At 39.3% G+C, this 19,054-nt stretch overlaps 1 protein-coding gene across 1 annotated transcript in view; it reads right to left on the bottom strand.

Annotated features, from left to right (window-relative positions):
* iqch (IQ motif containing H) overlaps positions 1-19,054 on the bottom strand; it is a 160,730-nt gene that overhangs the window by 140,994 nt on the left and 682 nt on the right. The window contains exons 2-4 of the mRNA XM_060852845.1: positions 14,611-14,733; positions 8,157-8,254; positions 6,669-6,789 (exon numbers count right to left, since the gene is read on the bottom strand). Of these exons, the coding sequence (XP_060708828.1) occupies positions 6,669-6,789; positions 8,157-8,254; positions 14,611-14,733 (342 nt within the window). The remainder of the gene's footprint in view (positions 1-6,668; positions 6,790-8,156; positions 8,255-14,610; positions 14,734-19,054) is intronic.

The raw sequence follows: 19,054 nt of genomic DNA, 5'->3' as shown, positions 1-19,054 counted from the left end.
CAGCCATGCAGAAAAGGACAATGGTAATATGTTTAATTCTTGTGGGGTATGGTGACATGAGAAACTAAATAGTGTGCTGCGTGCTTACAAAGAAAGAAAATTGAAAATAACTAACTTAGTTGAGTCCATCATGCTGCTGTAAATGTAGAGAGATGTTCACTCAACCCTATACATGAGTCTACCATTTATTATTGACTGCAAAGCCTCAGCTACCACATAGAACATAGAACACGGAAAAGTACAGGCCCTTCAGCCCATGATGTTGTGCCGAGGATTAATTCTAATCTAAAATCAAATAACCTAACCTACGCTCCCCTTAATTCACTGCTGTCCATGCGCACACCCAACAGTTGCTTAAATGTCCCTAATGATTCTGCTTCCAACACTACCGCTGGCAACGCATTCCGTGCGCTCACAACTCTCTGTGTGAAGAACCTACCTCTGATGTCCCCTCTATACCTTCCTTCTAACACCTTAAAACTATGACCTCTCGTGGCAGTCAGTCCTGCCCTGGGGAAAAGTCTGGCTAGCGACTCTATCCATGCCTCTCATTACCTTGTACACCTCAATCAGGTCATCTCTTTTCCTCCTTCTCTCCAGAGAGAAAAGTCAGAGCTCGTAAGAAAGCCCTCCAGTTCAGGCAGCATCCTGGTAAACCTCCGCTGCATCCTCTCGGAAGCCTCCACATCCCTCCTATAATTGGGCAACCAAAACTTGACACAATATTCCAAGTGTGGCCTCACCAGGGTTTTGTAAAGTTGCAGCAAAACCTCACAGCTCTTAAACTCGATCTCTCTGTTAATGAAAGCCACAACACCAAATGCTTTCTTAACAACCATATTCACTTGGGTGGCAACTTTGAGAGATCTATGCACTAGAACACCTAGATCCAACTGTTCCTCTACACTGCCAAGAATCCTGTTTTTCATCCAAACTTCAGCATTCAAGTTCAACTTTCCAAAATGCATCACTTCGCATTTATCCAGGTTGAACTTCATTTTGCCATTTCTCAGCCCAGCTCTGCATGTTGTCAACATCGTACTGCAGCCTGCAATAGCCCTCAATACTATTAACGGCACCTCCAACCTTTGTGTCATCAGCAAACTTACTAACTTAGTCCTCAACATCCTCATCCAAGTCATTTATAAAAACTACAAAGCGCATAGGCCCAAGAACAAAGCACTGCGGGATGCTATTCACCACTGATGTCCAGGCAGAATACTTTCCATCTACAACCACTCTCTGCCTTCTGTCAGCCAACCAATTCTGAATCCAGATAGCCAAATCTCTCTGTATCCCAAACCTCCTGACTTCATGAATGAGCCTACTGTGGGGACCCTTGTCAAATATCATGTTGAAGTCCATGTACACCACATCCACTGCTCGACCTTTGTCGAGATGTCTCGTCACCTCCTCAAAGAACTGTATAAAATTTGTGAGGCATGGCCTGCATTTCACAAAGCCACGCTGACTGCCTTTAATCACGCTATGCTTTTCCCAATGGTTATAAATCGTATCCCTCAGAATTCTTTCCAAAAGCTTGCTGACCGCAGAAGAAAGACTGACTGGTCTGTAATTGCCAGGGATTTCCCAATTCCTCTTCTTGAAAAGAGGAATAGCATTCGCCTCCCTCCAATCCTCCAGTCCGACTCCCATGGAGAATGAGGAAGCAAAGATCTTCGCCAGTGGCCTAGCAACCTTCTTTCCCACTTCCTGGAGCAACCTAGGATAAATCTGGTCTGGGCCTGGGGACTTATCAATCTTAATGTTTGCCAACATTTCAAGCACATTAACTTCCTCAATCTCGATCTGTTCAAGCTTGTTTCCCCACTCCTCAAAGTTTCATTCCCTTAGTTAAAACTGAAGCAAAAGACTCATTTAGGGCTTCCCCGATCTGCTTAGACGCCATGCACAAGTTCCCAATGCAATCCTTGATCAGCCCTTCCTTCTCCCTGATCATTCTCTTATTCCTCATGTATGAGCAAAACGCCTTTGGGTTCTCCCTAATCCTTCCTGCCAAGTCTTTTTGTGCCCCCTCCTGGCTCTCCTCAGCCTCTTTTGAGCTCATTCCTAGCAAGCTTGTAATCCTCTAATGCTGTGCTAGACCCTTGCTTCCTCCACCTTATATAAGCTGCCTTCTTCCTTTTGATGAGAAGCGCCTCTGTTCTCATCATTCAAGATTCCTTAATCTCACCCCTTCTTGCCTGTCTCAGAGGAACAAATTTATGCATCACTCACAACAACTGCTCCTTAAACAGTCTCCACATGTCTGTTGTGCACTTTCTGTGGAACAATTGCTCCCAATCTGTACTTCCCAACTCCTGTCTGATCACGTCATAATTTCCTTTTCCCCAATTAAATATTTTCCTCTGGGAACTGCGCCTTTGCCTCTTCATGGCTATGGTAAATGTGAGGCAGTTGTGGTCACTGTCACCAAAGTGTTCTCTCACTGTGAGATCTGACACTTGTCCTGGCTTATTACCAAGCACCAAATTTAAAATGGCCTCTCCCCTCGTTGGCCTATCTATATACTGAGTAAGGAAACCCTCCTGAATACACCTGACAAAAACGGCTCCATCCAAACCATCTGCACTAAGGAGGTTTCAATTGATATTTGGAAAGTTGAAGTTACCCATCACAACAACCTGCTACATCTGCACTTTTTCAAAATCTGCTGGCCTATGAGTTCTTCAATCTCCCTGTTACTATTAGGGGTCTGTAGAAGACCTCCATGAGGTGACTGCTCCTTTGCTGTTCCTAACTTCCACCCATACTGACTCAGTAAACAAACCTTCCTTGACAATCTTCATTTCTGTAGTTGTGATGCACTCTCTGATTAGCAATGCTACACTCCCTCCTCTTTTTCCTCCTTCCCTGTTCTTTTTAAATGTTCTAAATGCTGGAACATCTAGCAAGCATTTCTGCCTCTGTGAAATCCATGTCTCCGTTATGGCCACAACATCATAGTCCCAGGTACTGATCCATGCTCTAAGTTCATCACTCTTATTTCTGACACTCCTTGCATTAAAGCAGACACACTTTGCCAACCCTTTGTTCCATCACATGAAAACCTTCCCGATAGAATCACTACATCCTGTCACTGCCTCATCTACAACTACCAACGCCCACCCCCCCACCTTATATGTGTAGTTCCGGTTCCCACCACCCACCAAACTAGTTTAAACCCTCTCGAACCACTCAAGTAAATCTCCCAACCAGGACATTTGTGTCCCTCCAGTTCAGGTGCAATCCGTTCTTTATGTACAGGTCCCACCTTCCCCAGAAGGTATCCCAATGGTTTAAGTATCTGAAGGCCTCCCTCCTGCACCAGCCTGCGCAGCCACGTGTTAAGCTGCACTCGCTGACTGTTCCTCACCTGTTTCGTGGCACCAGTAGCAAACCTGAGAACACTACTCTACTTGTCCTGCTCTTCAGCATCCGTCTTAACTCTCTGTAGTCACTTTTCAGATCTGCAATCCCTTTTCTGGCTACGTCATTGGTCCATTATGTACAACATTTCTGGCTGCTCACCCTCCCTCTTCAGAATCTTGTAAACCCGATCAGAAATATCCTGGATCCTGGCACCTGGGAGGCAACATACCTTCTGGGGGTCCCGTTTCTGACCACTAAATCTCCTGTCAATCCGTCTAACTATTGAGCTCCCTACCACTAGCGCTTTTCTATTCTCCCCCTTCCCTTCTGAGCCACAGTGCCAGAGACCTGACAATTATGACTTTCTCCTGATATCCCACACACCCCAGAATTTTCGTGTCAAACCTTATCCATATGCCATCGTTTTCATCTCTCTGTCTCATCAAAAGACCATTTGAAGCCTATATAGTTTTAGCCATTTTCTTTAATAGCTTGTCTATTCTGATTTGATGTCTGCTAATATCCCTTTCGTAGCTCCTTAGGACATTGATCATTTGAAAGGCACTATGCAAATTAAAGTTGTCACTTCTGGCCCAAACCATACTGATGTTGGATGTGCTCAACAGAGGCTAAGAGAACGGGTAAATCAAATAAGCTTCTCAATGCTCTGCAATCACGAACTTCTTGCTAATTAGTCAATGCAGCTATGGAAGAAGTCTGCAAATGGGGAGTGCATTACACTCACCCTAGAGGATCAGCAAAGGGATGAACGTGAAGGCAAAGATGAAGAAGGACCCGGACCAACAAACAGAAATATAAATGCGCTCTCTCTATGCACACATAAATATAAACACATTCAAATAACATCAGAATGAACATGGAATTACAGCCCTTCCTTTCCATTATTATAACAAAGTACATTAATCTATCACACCAAACCTTTCTTTGGTGAATATATAAGGAATCAAATTCTGCTATACATGACTGCACAGTCCTGTATTTACAGTACAATAAGGTAGCATGATTACATTTTCACTCCAACCTTGTTTCAGATGTGTGTTATGAAATAAACTAATAGCTTGGAGGCAAAAATATGACTTGTTTTCTATTGCTGCCAAATGATGTAATTTCGTGCTGGTAAAACAACCTAAAGCCTTTTAGAGTCTGTGAACACTAACATATGCTAATAAGCTATAAATGACTGGTTCAGACGGGAAATTCAATTTTTCTTATTGCATTTTCAAGTACGTAAGTAGCTAAAACTGTGCAGTAATATGTAGATGTGTAGGTTTGATGTTTAATACAATTGGGCAAAATCAGTCACTTTAATATAGATTCTGCTCATCCGAGTTTTCAAAAATATCTCCGAACAGCTTTTTTTCACTTGTCGAAATGAGCAATTAATGTTATTGTTGGTCTTCATACTGCACAGGTATAAATATAATGGTACTGCAGCTAAAATTAATGCAAATCGTTTCAAGCCTGCACAGATGGAATGACTTCAACTCTTCTGTAAAGTAGAATGGTGGGCTTAGTTTACCTTTTCTTCCTAATTTTCTGTCCTCTCCAAAAGTTATGGATTAATTCTGGGATTTATTAGCAACACTTCACTCTCACACCAAGCTATCATTTCATCATAACAGTGATGGAATCTTGAATCAGAACATCACATTTGAGCTTGATTTTGCCCTCATCCAAAGTCTTGGCTCAACTGTCATCCAAGCTTAAGATCAGTAAAAGCCAGCAACTAAGAACACAGAACTGAGAAATTGGAGGATTTGTTGAATAGTAATGATTCTGATTGACTCTAAAGAAAGTATCTCATCTGAAGAAAGATAAGATATCACAAGGAATTGAATGGCTTTAATCTTGCAGTCCAGTATACCTATCATTTTTAAGAAATGTAAGGAGATTTATTTTAAATATTCTTCCTAGGAATTGGGGCAACACTGGTAAGGTCAGAATTCATTAACGACCTGTAGTTGCCCACAGAAAGCAAAATACCCAGCCTTTGACTTGCTCCAACAACTATAGCATTGTTGTGACTGGTCAAGTTAAGATTTTGGTCAATGATGGCCCCAGGGGTGTTGCTACTTAGAGACTTTGAGTATTTTAGAGAAATGTTTAGACATGCTCTTATTTAGAGATGGTCATTGCCTGACACTTGTGTGGCATGAATGTTCCAAGCGTGGATGTTATTCAAGACTTGCTGCATGTGGGCAAACTATATTTCATTATCTGAGGATTTACAAATGTTTAAAACCATCAGGTTACAACCTTTGTTTCTGACTTAGTGGTGAATGACAAGGTCATTGAAAATTAATTGGATCCAGGGAACTGCCCTGAAATTTTCCTGCAGCAATGTCATAGAGCTGAGATGATTGGTCTGCAACAACTTTTGACTCAGGTATGCGTCCAGCAACTGAAGTCTAGTCCTCTTCATCCATAGTGAGTATAAATTGTCAATAAACCCTTGGTGCCACTCTCAATGAAACATAACCTTGGTTTCAAGGACAATCACACACATCCCATTGCTGGAATTTGACCAAGACTCTAATGATATCATAGAGGCAGGTGGTCGATTGGAATGTAAACTGATAATCAGTGAGCAATTTGTTGGTCAGTGAAATATTATTGAAAATTGTTTACTTCTAAAGAAAACATTTTCAAGTCAAATTTTGCACATTTGTTGTAAGATGCATGTATTTTGAGGAACAAGAAGAATCATAAGGTCAATGTTTGTTGGAGAGAAACCTATTCCAACCACCTTCTCACCATGATAAATCACTGACACCTTGCCCAACCCATGTTCAAAGGGAATATGAGTCAAAGGATTAACATTATAGTATTATGGCTCCGTCTCCAGCCAATGTTTCCTTTACAAATATTTCACAATCATCCACCATATAGGTAGCCACACTGAACACAGAATTTGAACAGAAGCAAGGTCTCATACAAGGTCAAAATAGCACGCTTTGTCTTTTGTCTTTTACATACACATTGGTATTCTTTTTGCTCTAGCTATTGCTGAACAGCATTGGTCAAGAAACTCTGCAGATCGATACAACAGAATACTTAAATCTCTTTATTTCTTCCTACATCAGCCTTAGTGTATGACTGTAAATGATGGATACATGTTTCATATTCACTCACATCTGATTGTCTAATAATCTGTAAGAGAGGCCAATGACTTTTAACTTAATGCTACTCTTGGGGAAAAAAAGAAAACATTGCAGTTTTTCTAATATATTCATATAAAATCTAATCAGTAAGAACATGATAGATGACGAACTTACTTGTGTTCCAGGGGAGATATGTTCAGGTGCATTCCATAGCTGGATACCATGGTGCTTTTTGTTCAAAGATGGGTAGACAACAGGCTTCTTTATTATTTTGTTGACACCCATTGAAACAGGACTAGATGAAAATAAATTACAAAAGCACTGATTCATTATATGATTTTTTTGTGGCAAGAAATAGTTTATACCATAAAGTATTTCCTTCTAGCGTCATGAATAATGAGGGTGAACAATGAAGCATTGGGATCTGCAGACTCCATTTAACACCTCTGAAGGTGCACATTTATGTTTAAGTTCTATTTTTTCACCTTATAATTTTGAATTTTTTGAATTTCTCCATCTTTAAATATCTATTTTTTTTCAGTTATTTTTATTCCTCTCTCCTTCAGTCATTGACATTGGATTTATTGCCAGATACTAATCTTCACACAAGTCACCCATTTTATCTGTGTGAGTCGCAACAATAAATACTAACAGACTATTCAAATACGAGGGTGGGTAGGGCATCTAAGATGAAATCTGGTCCTATCATTCCCTGAGGCCCACGCATGCTCAATTCATGGCATGTACTTTGGAGCCAACAATCCTCCAGAAAACATATAACTTACCAAGATCAGTAATCGTTGCATGAATGGGATTTTCCTTGACAACTCAACCACCGAGATGATACTTTAATTATATTCACAAAATCCCATCTCCTCAATTATATTATGTTTCAACCTGTGTTATCTACCCAAACAAGCTGATAACTTCATGTAACAAAAAAATACTGCAGTTGGTTGAAACCTGGAACAAAAACAAACAAATGCTGGAAACACTCATGAAGTTGAGTAGCAACTGTGGAGAAAAAAGATGTAGAATTAACATTTCAGGTCAAATAGTCTGCATCAGAACATAGGTTTAGTGATAAGTAATGTCTTGTTTGAAGACGAATTCGAGATAGAAAAAGTAGTGAATTCTCATTCAAAGTACTCACCCATTTTCTAAAAAAACAGGAATTTTTCAGTTGTCAAGTCAGTCCTGTATTCTGGCTTCTGTTAGTTCCAATGCTGTCTCTCCTGGATGCATGGAGATGCTCTGATTGATGGCATCACAAAGCAGTCCATGAGATAGGGAAACTAAACCTTGAATGCCTTTCTATAAATTAGGACAGGCCAGAATTTTGTCCACTAAAAATAAAATACTAGAAATTTGAATTAAAAACCAATTATATGCCTGTCTCTACAACAAAAGCAAAATACAGTCCATGCAGGAAACCTGAACTAAAAACATGTTACATTTTTATCTCTCTTCAATTCCAATGAATGGTCATTGGCCTGAAATGCCCACAATGTTTTTCTCCACAGTTGCACCTGACCTGTTGACTATTTCCAGAGTATTACCTGTTCATGTTTTTATCCACAATAATGAATAACACTGCCACTATTTAGGCATTTAAAGATAGTGAGTTGGATTGGGATTAACAAAATGAGTCACAGTACTTACGCAGGTAAAGTGTGTGCAGCTGACATATCTTTGTATTCCAAAGCAGGAAGGGTCAACACTTGGTTATTGATTACATTAAGGTATTCTGCTGCATGACTCTGCAACATAACAAACTTTGTTCAGCAAGTGGCAACTCAGAATTTATTTTTAAATCAAATCTGTTTTGGTTTGCATAGGTCACTGATAATAGCTTGATACTATGCACTGTGAGAAATGCTGGCATCAATGAAAATACTATGTACACATTCTCCTTTCTTTTAATTTCAAAACTAGATTCTGACAGTTTTCTTTGATTCATAAAAGTCTGAGGTCTCCAAAATAGAATGCCTTGTTCTTTTCCAGTCAACTTCAAATAATAGCCAAAAGATTAGACAGGAAAGGAATGATTATGGGATTGAGCCTTTATTTTCTCTCTGCATGTTGCATCTTCAGTGGCCTAAATTTTGTTCATCACAGATCTTCACACATCTGCATTGTTAGCAGGCTTTCCGTGACTCCATGATATGAACAAGATGACAAGGCTGGCTCCAAAAAATATACTTCAACCAAGATAGGGGCTTAACATGCACCACTGGTACCATTAAGCACCACACTATAACCATCCAAGATAAATGGCTTTATGTTGTCTGTTTTATTGGAAATCATCACCTTAACTTAAAATGGTACATTTTTCAGATTCAGTTTATATAATCCAAATCTTTTGCCTATGCACAGTTCACAGCTTTTATGCTTACAATTAGAATGGAAATTATTTACATAAAATTACTTTTCTATAAATACACCTTCTCCCCACCAGAAACACTACAGAGTCATAGAATCTCTACAGTGTGGATGCAGGTCATTTGGCCATCGAGTCAACACTGACCCTCCAGAGAGCATCCCACTTCACCTAGACTCACTTCACTACCCTACCCCTGTAATCCTGCATTTCCTTTGGCTAATCCACCTAGCTGCACATCCCTGGATATTAAGAACAATTTAGCATAGCCAACCTATCTAATCTGCTCATCTTTAGACAATGGGAGGAAACCCATGTAGACTTGGGGAAAACAGACAAACTCCACACAGATGGTCACCCAAGAGTAGAATTGAACCCAGGTCCTGGCACTGTGAGGCAGCAGTGCTAAGCACTTTGCAGCAAAGCAAATTGTTATCACCAGGTGAGCTGCTTTTATTTCTACAGTTATGTGAACATGAAAATTAAAAGGGATGCAATGAATGATTTGGAAAAGTGAACTCATTCACACTATCTTGGTGCACTATTGTCCTATCTCTAATCTCTTTTCATTTTAGATTACAGAGTCTTGACTCTCCATGTGAAATGTCATTGAGAAGGCCTGTTATTTTAAGATTTAGCTAACTGAATTGCCTAACACAAAGCGGAATGGGCAAAAACCCTAGCCATCACTCAAATTGAACAATACAAGTGAAGGTGAGATTGAGATATAACGATTAAATATGTCAAACAGAATTTTAAGATAAAAAGACTTGGAATGGGTTTCCCCAATACCTGATGAACTGAAAAAAAGGGGTCAGTGGGTATGTAAGGGAGGTCAAAAAGTGTGGCACTGGAAAAACACAGCCAGTCAGGCAGCGTCCGAGGAGCAGGAGAGTTGACATTTCGAGCATAAGCTCTTCATCAGGACTGTCCTTTATAAAATACTATATTTTCTAGAGAAGCAGATATAACAGAGTTTTGTTGACATTTGTGCTCTATGTGGGTTTTCTCCCACACTTCTAGCTTCATCTAACTCATCAGATAATTTACTATTCCTTTCTCCCTCCCGTACTTAGCTAGCTTATCCTGAAACATATTTATGATCTTCACCTCAACTACTCACTTTGGTTGCTAGTTTTACATCCTAACCACTCTCTGGATAAGGACATTTCTCTTGAACTATTAGTGGTCATCTTATATTTATGGTCTTTGGTCTGGTCATATTTGCGGGTAAAAACAACTTCATTTGTAGCCATCTTATCAGATGCTTAAATAATCTTGAAGATCTCGATCAGATAACCCCTCAGTTTGCCCTCTGGAGAAAAACTGCCAACCTATTTAATCTTTCTTAGTGTAGCCTCTCAGTTTTGGTATTATTCCCCTAAACGTTGTTTTGTCTTGTTTCCATGTGTCTATATCTTTTTCACAAAATGGAGAGCAGATTGTACTTGAAATGTAGTTGTTATCAAGTTCAAAACACAGTTAACATAACTACAATTAATGTGTTTAGTGCAGAAATAAAATTGCAGAACACTTACATCAGTATTCAATGCAGTTTTGTTTCTATTTTGAAATACAAGCTTTTATAATACTTAATCATTACTTGTGCTTCATAATGTTTCTTATCTCTTACTTAGCACTATAAACAAACCACCCTGATCTTGAACTATATAATTGTGCCATATTAGAATTGGCAACCATGCCAACAGATTAATTATAACAATGCACATTACTGTAGAACACTGTGTAAGCCAACTCACAATAATTGCATCAACATGTTAAGAAAATGGTGTTTCATTATGCTAAAACTTGTTATATTACGTGCTACTCTAGTTGATTCAATAATTAACAATGTTGATTTAAATATGGGAAAATCAGGCTCCTGCTGCAGTACAATTTCTGGAACTGTAGATTGAAATGGCTTATTAGAGATCATTTAAGTTTGTAAAACAAAGCTTAGAAAATATTTATGAATGCCTCCCCAGAGTCTCCCATATCTATCCCCGCCAAAAATTAAGGAGTTCTTAAAATAATTTAACAGTGTAACGTGAAGATTTGCCTCATGCTCCATCTATTAGATTTACTATACACTTTTCTTATTTCAGAAAGATGTCAAGTTATTTTATGGGCTCAGTATCTCATGCAAGTGGCCATTGTCATATGTGTCTTAATATTGAGTGCTGCCAGGATATTACAACAACTGGGCAGCCTGCTTGATCTTCAGCTCATTTGGCATTAACACACCACCAACTTACATTAAAATACAACATATTTAGTGTAGTAAAATGTCCCATGGTGTTTCACAAGTATTATCAAATTAAATTTGGTATAAAATGATATGAGAGCAAACAAAGTCAACAAGTAGGTTTTAAGAAGTATCTTAATGGAGAAGATACATGTGGAGTGGTGGAAAGGCTTAGGGAATGAATTTGAGTGCTTAGGAGCTGAAGATAATGACAGCACAAGAGACTACAGTTGAAGGACTTCAGAGATCACAGAGGTTATAGAATTGGAGGATGTTAGAAAGATAAAAAAGGTCATGGATGGACTTGAGAACAAGGATGAAAATACTTGTTTTGGATGACTTAAACTTTTCAATATCAATTACCGGGTAATGATCAATAGCAAGGCCCTTGAGTGATGGCTTATTTTTTTCTCCTTGTTATCCTCAGATTAGGGTTAGGGCTAGGAGCTCTGGGAGCAAAGAGGCCAGATTCTACGCTATGAATATAAATTAGCTGTTGTTTGAGTGGTTTAAGAATTAACTTATACTACTACAATATAGAAAGGAAACACGTACATGCTATCACAGTTCTCAATCAAATAAAAGCAATTTTCATTGCAGTTAAAAGTAGCTCTGAAATAATGTCAATTTGAAGACTTAGGAAGGCTGCTGTGATGCTCTCACTGTAGAAAAACAGTGTGTCACGATTTAAAAAAAGAATAAGAACCATAATTTGCAAAAAGGAATGCAAATGATAGACAGTGTGATCTCAGTAGTCCTGTTATTATGCATGTTTCAGAAATATATTTAAACCATACTTTACTAGATAAATCACAAATGAGTCATGATCATGCATTCATCTGAGGAAGAAAATAATGTGTGATTAATGTAAAATTCATTGGTTCACTATTTATAAAATAACTCTCTTTTTCACCTATAATTTGCCATTTGCCTCTCCTGAAGGTGCTACCCTAGACTAGGATGTGCTTTCATGGCATTTTGCCCAAGCAAATGGCCATTCTTCACATGTGAGCTCAGACAGCAAGTGTTTGAGAGCTCATCAGCAATTGGTGTTAGGATGGTGATAGTGTGGGGGAGGGGGCCACAACTCAGTCCTATTTTCAGCTGCAGCAGATGTCACTGGATTTCAGAAGTTGCAGTATTTTAACTCCTAACACAAGAATGCTGCAGCTTACTGTATCAATTGTACCACCTCCTGCAATCAAACCTGTAGTCTTCTGACAGAAAGAGCACTTTTGTGATCTTTTCAAACACATTTACAATGTCACTATCCATGGCATGCAGATCAAATCTTTCCCCTGGTTTGAAGCTGATGTGTACAAACGTACAGCGAACTGTAAAATAATCATACAGCTTTTTTGCAAATTCATAAATATGGTAGTACTTTTCAAATTAGTTTTATTTCTGCAATAGAAACAGATTTTCTTAAAAATAATCAAATTTAGGCCAAGAATATTAATTTTGGTGGCACTGGCCGGGGGGGGGGGACAAAGTAACAATTTCAGTTTCATAGCACCACTGTTTAGCTCTGTAATTGTGTAAGGAGCACATAGAAAATACCCCTTTGTTCCTGTACAAACGAACATTTTTACTAACCTGTGAACACATTGTACCTAATCTGCTTTTCTCAATCATGTTGTTTCGTCCATTAATTATACATTTTAATTCCTTGTCAAACCAGCAGGGGGAGGTGGTTTGCCCTTCAGCTTGTCACTTTTTTTTTAACTACTGAAAACATTGTGTATGCAGACAAAACTTGGCTTCTCCCAGCTCTGGTTTGGATGCAGTGCACCTTTGAAAACCTCAAATATATTAAAAAGTGTATCATATCTCACTTGGAAGCAGAATTCACGACTCTAATTTTAAAACAATTCAAATCTACAGTCATAAAGAATGCCTCGTTATTTATTCTTTCCCAGAGATATTCCTGGCCACTAATTGTCTGGAAGAAATACGAAACTTATGAAATCATAGAACAGAAAGGTCTGGGTTCAAGTTCCACCTACCTCTGTTGTGTGCCATAACATGGCCATTAAAATTCATTAAAATTAGTTACAAAATCAGAGACTGCTACAACACAAAACATTGCCACTCAATGCATTAATTCCACTTTTTTTTTTAAACAACAATCCTGTTAGTTTCTTGGCTATTTCAACACAGTTTTGCCTTTTTTTATCTTTCACATATGTACCCAATATTCTTTTTGGGAGCTAATATGGAATCTATTCCATCATCCGATGAGGCAGTATATTCCAAATATTAACTACTTATTACATAAAAGGTTGATTCTGTTGCTTCTGGTTTATTTGCCATTGTTTTGAATCTGTGCCCTCTTGTTGACAACCTTCCAGCCACTGTCACAGTTTATTAATTCTATTTAAACTCTTTATGACTTTCCACATCTCTACTAAACATCATCTTACATTTAAGGCAATAGAGTCAGAGTTATACAGTACAGAAACAGATCCTTGGGTCCAAATCATCCTTAAGTAAAAAGTGAGGTCTGCAGATGCTGGAGATCAGAGCTGAAAATGTGTTGCTGGAAAAGCGCAGCAGGTCAGGCAGCATCCAAGGAACAGGAAATTCAATGTTTCAGGCACAAGCCCTTCATCAAGAATCCTGATGAAGGGCTTGTGCCCTAAACGTCGTATTTCCTGTTCCTTGGATGCTGCCTGACCTGCTGCGCTTTTCCAGCAACACATTTTCAGCTCCAAATCATCCTTGATGACTAGCTATCCTAAGCTGATCTAATCCAATTTGCCAGCATTTGGCCCATGTCCCTCTAAACTCTTCCCCACTCCTGTACCAATCCAGATGCCTTTTAAATTTTATATTTGTACCTGCTTCCACTATCTGCTCTTGCAGCTTGTTCCATACTTGCATTACACTCTGCTGGAAAAGGTTGCCCCTCGGGTTCCTTTTAAATTTTTCCCCTCTCACCTTAACCTATGCCCTCTAGTTTTGGACAACCCCACCCTGGGAAAAAGAGCTAGCTATTCATTCAATACATGCCCCTGATGATTTTATAAATCTCTATAAGGTCAGCCCTCAGCCTCTGACTCTCCAATGAAAAAAGCTCCAGACTATTTAGCCTCTCACTATAGCTCATATCTTCCAATCCCAGCAACAGCCTTGTAAATGTCTTCTGAATCTTTTCAAGTTTAACAACATCCTTCCTACAGCAGAGAGACCAGAAGTGAAGGCAGTTTTATAAAAGTGGCCTCACCAATGTCCTGTACAGCCGCATGATGACATCCCAACTCCTATACTCAAGGCACTGACCAATGAAGGCAAATGTGTCAAATGCCTCTTCACACCCTGTCTCCTTGTGACTCCACTTTCGAGGAACTATGCACCTGCACATCTAGGTCTCTTTATTCGGCAATGTTCCCCAGGGCCCTACCATTTATTGTATACGTCCTATTATTAGTTAATTATTAAATCTTACTTCTTAATTTGCTAAAGCACCCAGCATCTTTAATTCCACTGACCTTTAGGCCCATTTCAGTCCTACGAATGGCTGTTTCAAGTGTTTGAATGTCCACTGTTGTGGTTTCACCATGTATTGTAATGTGTGAGATTTTCTCTTTCAGCTCTTGAAGATCCTCTTGAACCTAAAACACAAGCAATATTATGTTCAAATGTTGCATTGTGATAATGGATTCTATCAAGAAACACAGGTCTTTAGATGTAGCTGTGAAATAATATCAAACTATACCCATATTCCATTGATATCATGAGTTATCCCATCAAGTGCCTTGGTAATTTTAACATAGTTAGTGAGTAGTGTGCTACACCAAGAGGCTTTAGTAGTTCTAAATCTGCACTTTTGATGCTGGTCAGCTCAGCGCCAAATGCATAGTCTAATGTGGCCAATTTACTGCCAATCTCCCAAATAGCAGGAGATTTCCTCTGAGCACTCTGTAATGTGAAATTAAAAGTGTGTTTATAAAAATCCACTAATGATCTTACTGCAAATAATGCACAGAGGAAATCATTCCAACAAGACTACCTGGAGTGTTATTTCAAATAGCCATTCAACATGCACATTTAAAATATATAAAGAAAAAGACAGTAATTCCTTGCTGTTTTCTTTGGCTTTGACAACATGGGCTTGTTCTAAGGCAAGGATGTTGGGATTTAAAAGCAGTTGCCGATCCAAACAGTCATAATTTAACACTAGCCTTGAATTAACCTCAAACTGTGTCAGCTTACAGAAATTTAGTATTGTGACTCTCAAGAACAGTTGGCCGAAACTCGCCCCCATATCAATTGCAGACAGCTTTCTTAAGTGTATCCCTTTTATACATATCAAGGCAAGTTATTGAGACCTAAATTTCCCCCTCAACAGCAATATAAGGACCAGAAAATATGTGGGGTTTAGTTTTGGGATTTTCATAAAATGATAAACATTCAAAGTTTGTGAGAAGATTCCCAGCTCGGCGAACAGAACCACAACAATGATAAACATTGGCCAGGAAATATTTACAGAGAAAGGCCATTTGACTCATCATACTTTACCAATATTTAAAAAATACGAATTAGTCCTATTGGTCTCCATTTCCCTGTAACTCTAATTTTTTTTGCTGGAAAGACCATAAGAAACAGGAACAGTAATGGGCCATTCAGCCCCTTGAGCCTGTTCTGCCATTCAATAGGATCGTGGTTGATCAGACACTCCTCATATCCACGTTCCTGCCCTTCGTTCCCCGACTGATCAAAAATCTAATGCAGCCTGAATTATACACAAGGACTCTGCCTCACAGCTCTCTGTGACAAGGAGTTCCAAAAACTCACAACTCACTGAGGGAAAAAAAAATTCCTCCCATGAGGGGATACATCTTCTCAGCATTTACCTTTTCAAGTCCCTTAAGAATCCTATATACTTCAATGGGATCACTATTCACTAGGGTTTAGAATGAGAGGATTCTCAGCCTTTTTAGCCTTTGCTCATAAGACAATCCCTCCACACCAGATCATTCCAATGAACTTTCTCTGAACTGCCACCAATAATTTATTTTCTTAAATGAGGGAACCAAACTGCTCACAATACTCTAGATGTTGTCCCACTAGCACCTTGTAAAGATGCAGTGAGACTCTTACACACCAACTCTCTTTAAATAAGGGCCAGAATTCCATAAGCCTTCCTAATTCCTGCTGCATCTGTGTGCTTGTTTTCGGTGTTTAATGCACAAGTATTCCCAAGTCCATTGGTGTTGCAGCTTTCTGTGTATTTTTCTCAATTTAAATAATATTATGCTCTTTTGTTCTCCCTTCTAAAATGAACAACTTCACATGTACCCACATTATACTCCATTTGCTAAATTTTTGCCAACTTAGTTTCCCTATCAACATCTCTCTAAACTGTTTGTATACCTCTTGCTACTTGGTTTTCCATCTATTAGTGTTGTCTGCAAATTTGGCTGCAGTATATTCACTTGCTTACTCTAAGTCATTAATGTATGTAATTGCGGTTCCAGAACTGACCTCTGGAGAACCCACTGAATACAGGTCACCAATTTGAAAAAGAATGCCTTGTCCCCACTCACTGTTTCTTGTCCATTAGCCAAATCTCTGTCTATGCTGAATACCACCTCCAACACCTTTTGTGAGGTACTCTGTCGAATGCCTTCTGGAAGTCTAAATGTATCATTTAAACAGCTTCTATCAGAGTGATTGCAAAGTAGCTGATTAAAATTACAAATGTTACATTTACCAAATAGTAATCCAAACATATAATGCTTTATGTTCTTTAACATCTTCAGGTTACATCCCACCAACCTACTCCATTTCCCTGAAACATGAACTACAGTAATTTTATCGTATAAAAATAAGGAAAAGCTTTAAAATAGGGGCTGAATTATAGAAACTGGGAACAGGAGTAGGCCATTTAGCACTTTGGACATCCTTCAATAAGACAATGGCCGATTCTCCATATTACTATTTCCTCTCCATACACCTTGCTGCCTTTAATATCTAAATAAAATTCTTTCCACCTTGCATATGCACAGTGACAGGGCCTCCACGGCCTTCTGAGGTTGACCACATTCTGATTAAGAAATGTTGCCTCATCTCAGTCCTACCCGATATCCTGAGACCGTGACTCCTGATTCTGGGTGTCCCAACCAAGGAAAATATTGATACTGCATCTAGTCTGTCCAGTACTGTTAAAATTATGTTTCAATAAGATACCCTCTCATGCTTCTAAACTCCAGTGAACACAAGCCCAGCTGAACCCTTCCTGGCCTAGTGAACTTTGGCTACATTCCTTCATGGTCAGTAGACCCTGTCTTTGGTAGGGAGAACAAAACTGCGCAAAATATCAGGTGTTGTCTCACCAATAACCTGTATTTCTATCTGTATGGGATCTTCATTTGTCTTCATTTATCTTTTCCTCTTATGCATATGCCCCAACGTTCACTTGAGTCAGGTAGTTAGTCTTCACCTCCTCTGCATATTTTTTCTTAAATAATACTCCATAGAAATGTTTTAAATAAAAATATATGAATTTAAATCGGCAACTAAACTGCATCTGAATGTCCATATCCTGCATTCTAATCCTACTCTCCCCTTCATTTTTAACACAATTTGTCATCATTTCCCACGTATAATAACACTGGAAATTGGCCAATATTAAATAATACATTGTATAATGCACAATTATGATGAAACTGCTTATTCTGTGTGGTTAAATCGGAAATCCTCTGGTACAAACCCAGTATTGGCAACATAGAATGATACGGCATAGAAAGGAACCATTCAGCTCATTTTGCCTGTATTCTTTATTCATTATTCAGTTAGTTCCAAACTCACAGTTCTTTCACATAGAGTTGTAATTTCCTGTTCAAGTATTTATCCAGTTCCCTCTTTAAGGCGATCACTGGATTGGATTAACTCTTACCTAGTCAGAGAATTTTGTCCTGGAGCTGGACTTGAAGACAAAATTCAAGGCAGCACGATGGCACAGTGGTTAGCACTGTTGCCTCACAGCGCCAAGCACTGTTGCCTCACAGCGCCAGGGTCCCAGGTTTGATTCCAGCCTCGGGTGACTGTCTGTGTGGAGTTAGCACATTCTCCCTGTGTCTGTGTGCGTTTCCTCCAGGTGTTTTGGTTTCCTCCCACAGTCCAAAGATGAACTGGCCATGTCAAATTGCCCATAGTGTTCATCCGAGGGAAATGGGTCTGGATGGGTCACTCTTTGGAGGGTCAGTTTGGGCTGAAGTGGGCGGCACGGTGGCACAGTGGTTAGCACTGCTGCCTCACAGCGCCTGAAGACCCGGGTTCAATTCCCGACTCAGGCGATTGACTGTGTGGAGTTTGCACGTTCTCCCCGTGTCTGCGTGGGTTTCCTCCGGGTGCTCCGGTTTCCTCCCACAGTCCAAAAATGTGCGGGTCAGGTGAATTGGCCATGCTAAATTGCCCGTAGTGTTAGGTAAGGGGTAATGTAGGGGTATGGGTGGGTTTCGCTTCGGCGGGTCGGTGTGGACTTGTTGGGCCGAAGGGCCTGTTCCACACTGTAAGTCTAATCTAATAAGGGTCTATTTCCACACAGTAGGTAATCTAATCTGATTCTCCAGTGCTGTATAGTTAGAGGTGTGATATTTTAGACAAAATATTAAATGTTTTATCTCAGACAGATGTAAAAGATCCATGGGAGAACACTGAAACTCCTCCAAATGTCCTGTCCAATATTTACCTTTCAATCCACTTTTTCCTGCAGCAAACACAGAAAAGACTGGAGAAACTTAATAGGTCTGATAACAGCTATGGTGAGAAAAGCAGAGTTAACCTCTCAACTCTAATATGACTTCCTCATGAAAACAGATTAACCTGTTATTATCTCATTGCTAAAATAAAATAAACAACTGATGCTGGAAGTCAGAAACAAAAAATGAAATTCCTGGAGAAATTCAGCAGGTCTGGCTGCATCTGTGG

This window comes from Hemiscyllium ocellatum, chromosome 39 (assembly GCF_020745735.1).
Source record: "Hemiscyllium ocellatum isolate sHemOce1 chromosome 39, sHemOce1.pat.X.cur, whole genome shotgun sequence".
Classification (NCBI taxonomy): domain Eukaryota; kingdom Metazoa; phylum Chordata; class Chondrichthyes; order Orectolobiformes; family Hemiscylliidae; genus Hemiscyllium; species Hemiscyllium ocellatum.
This window is presented reverse-complemented; position numbering and strand designations above follow the sequence as displayed.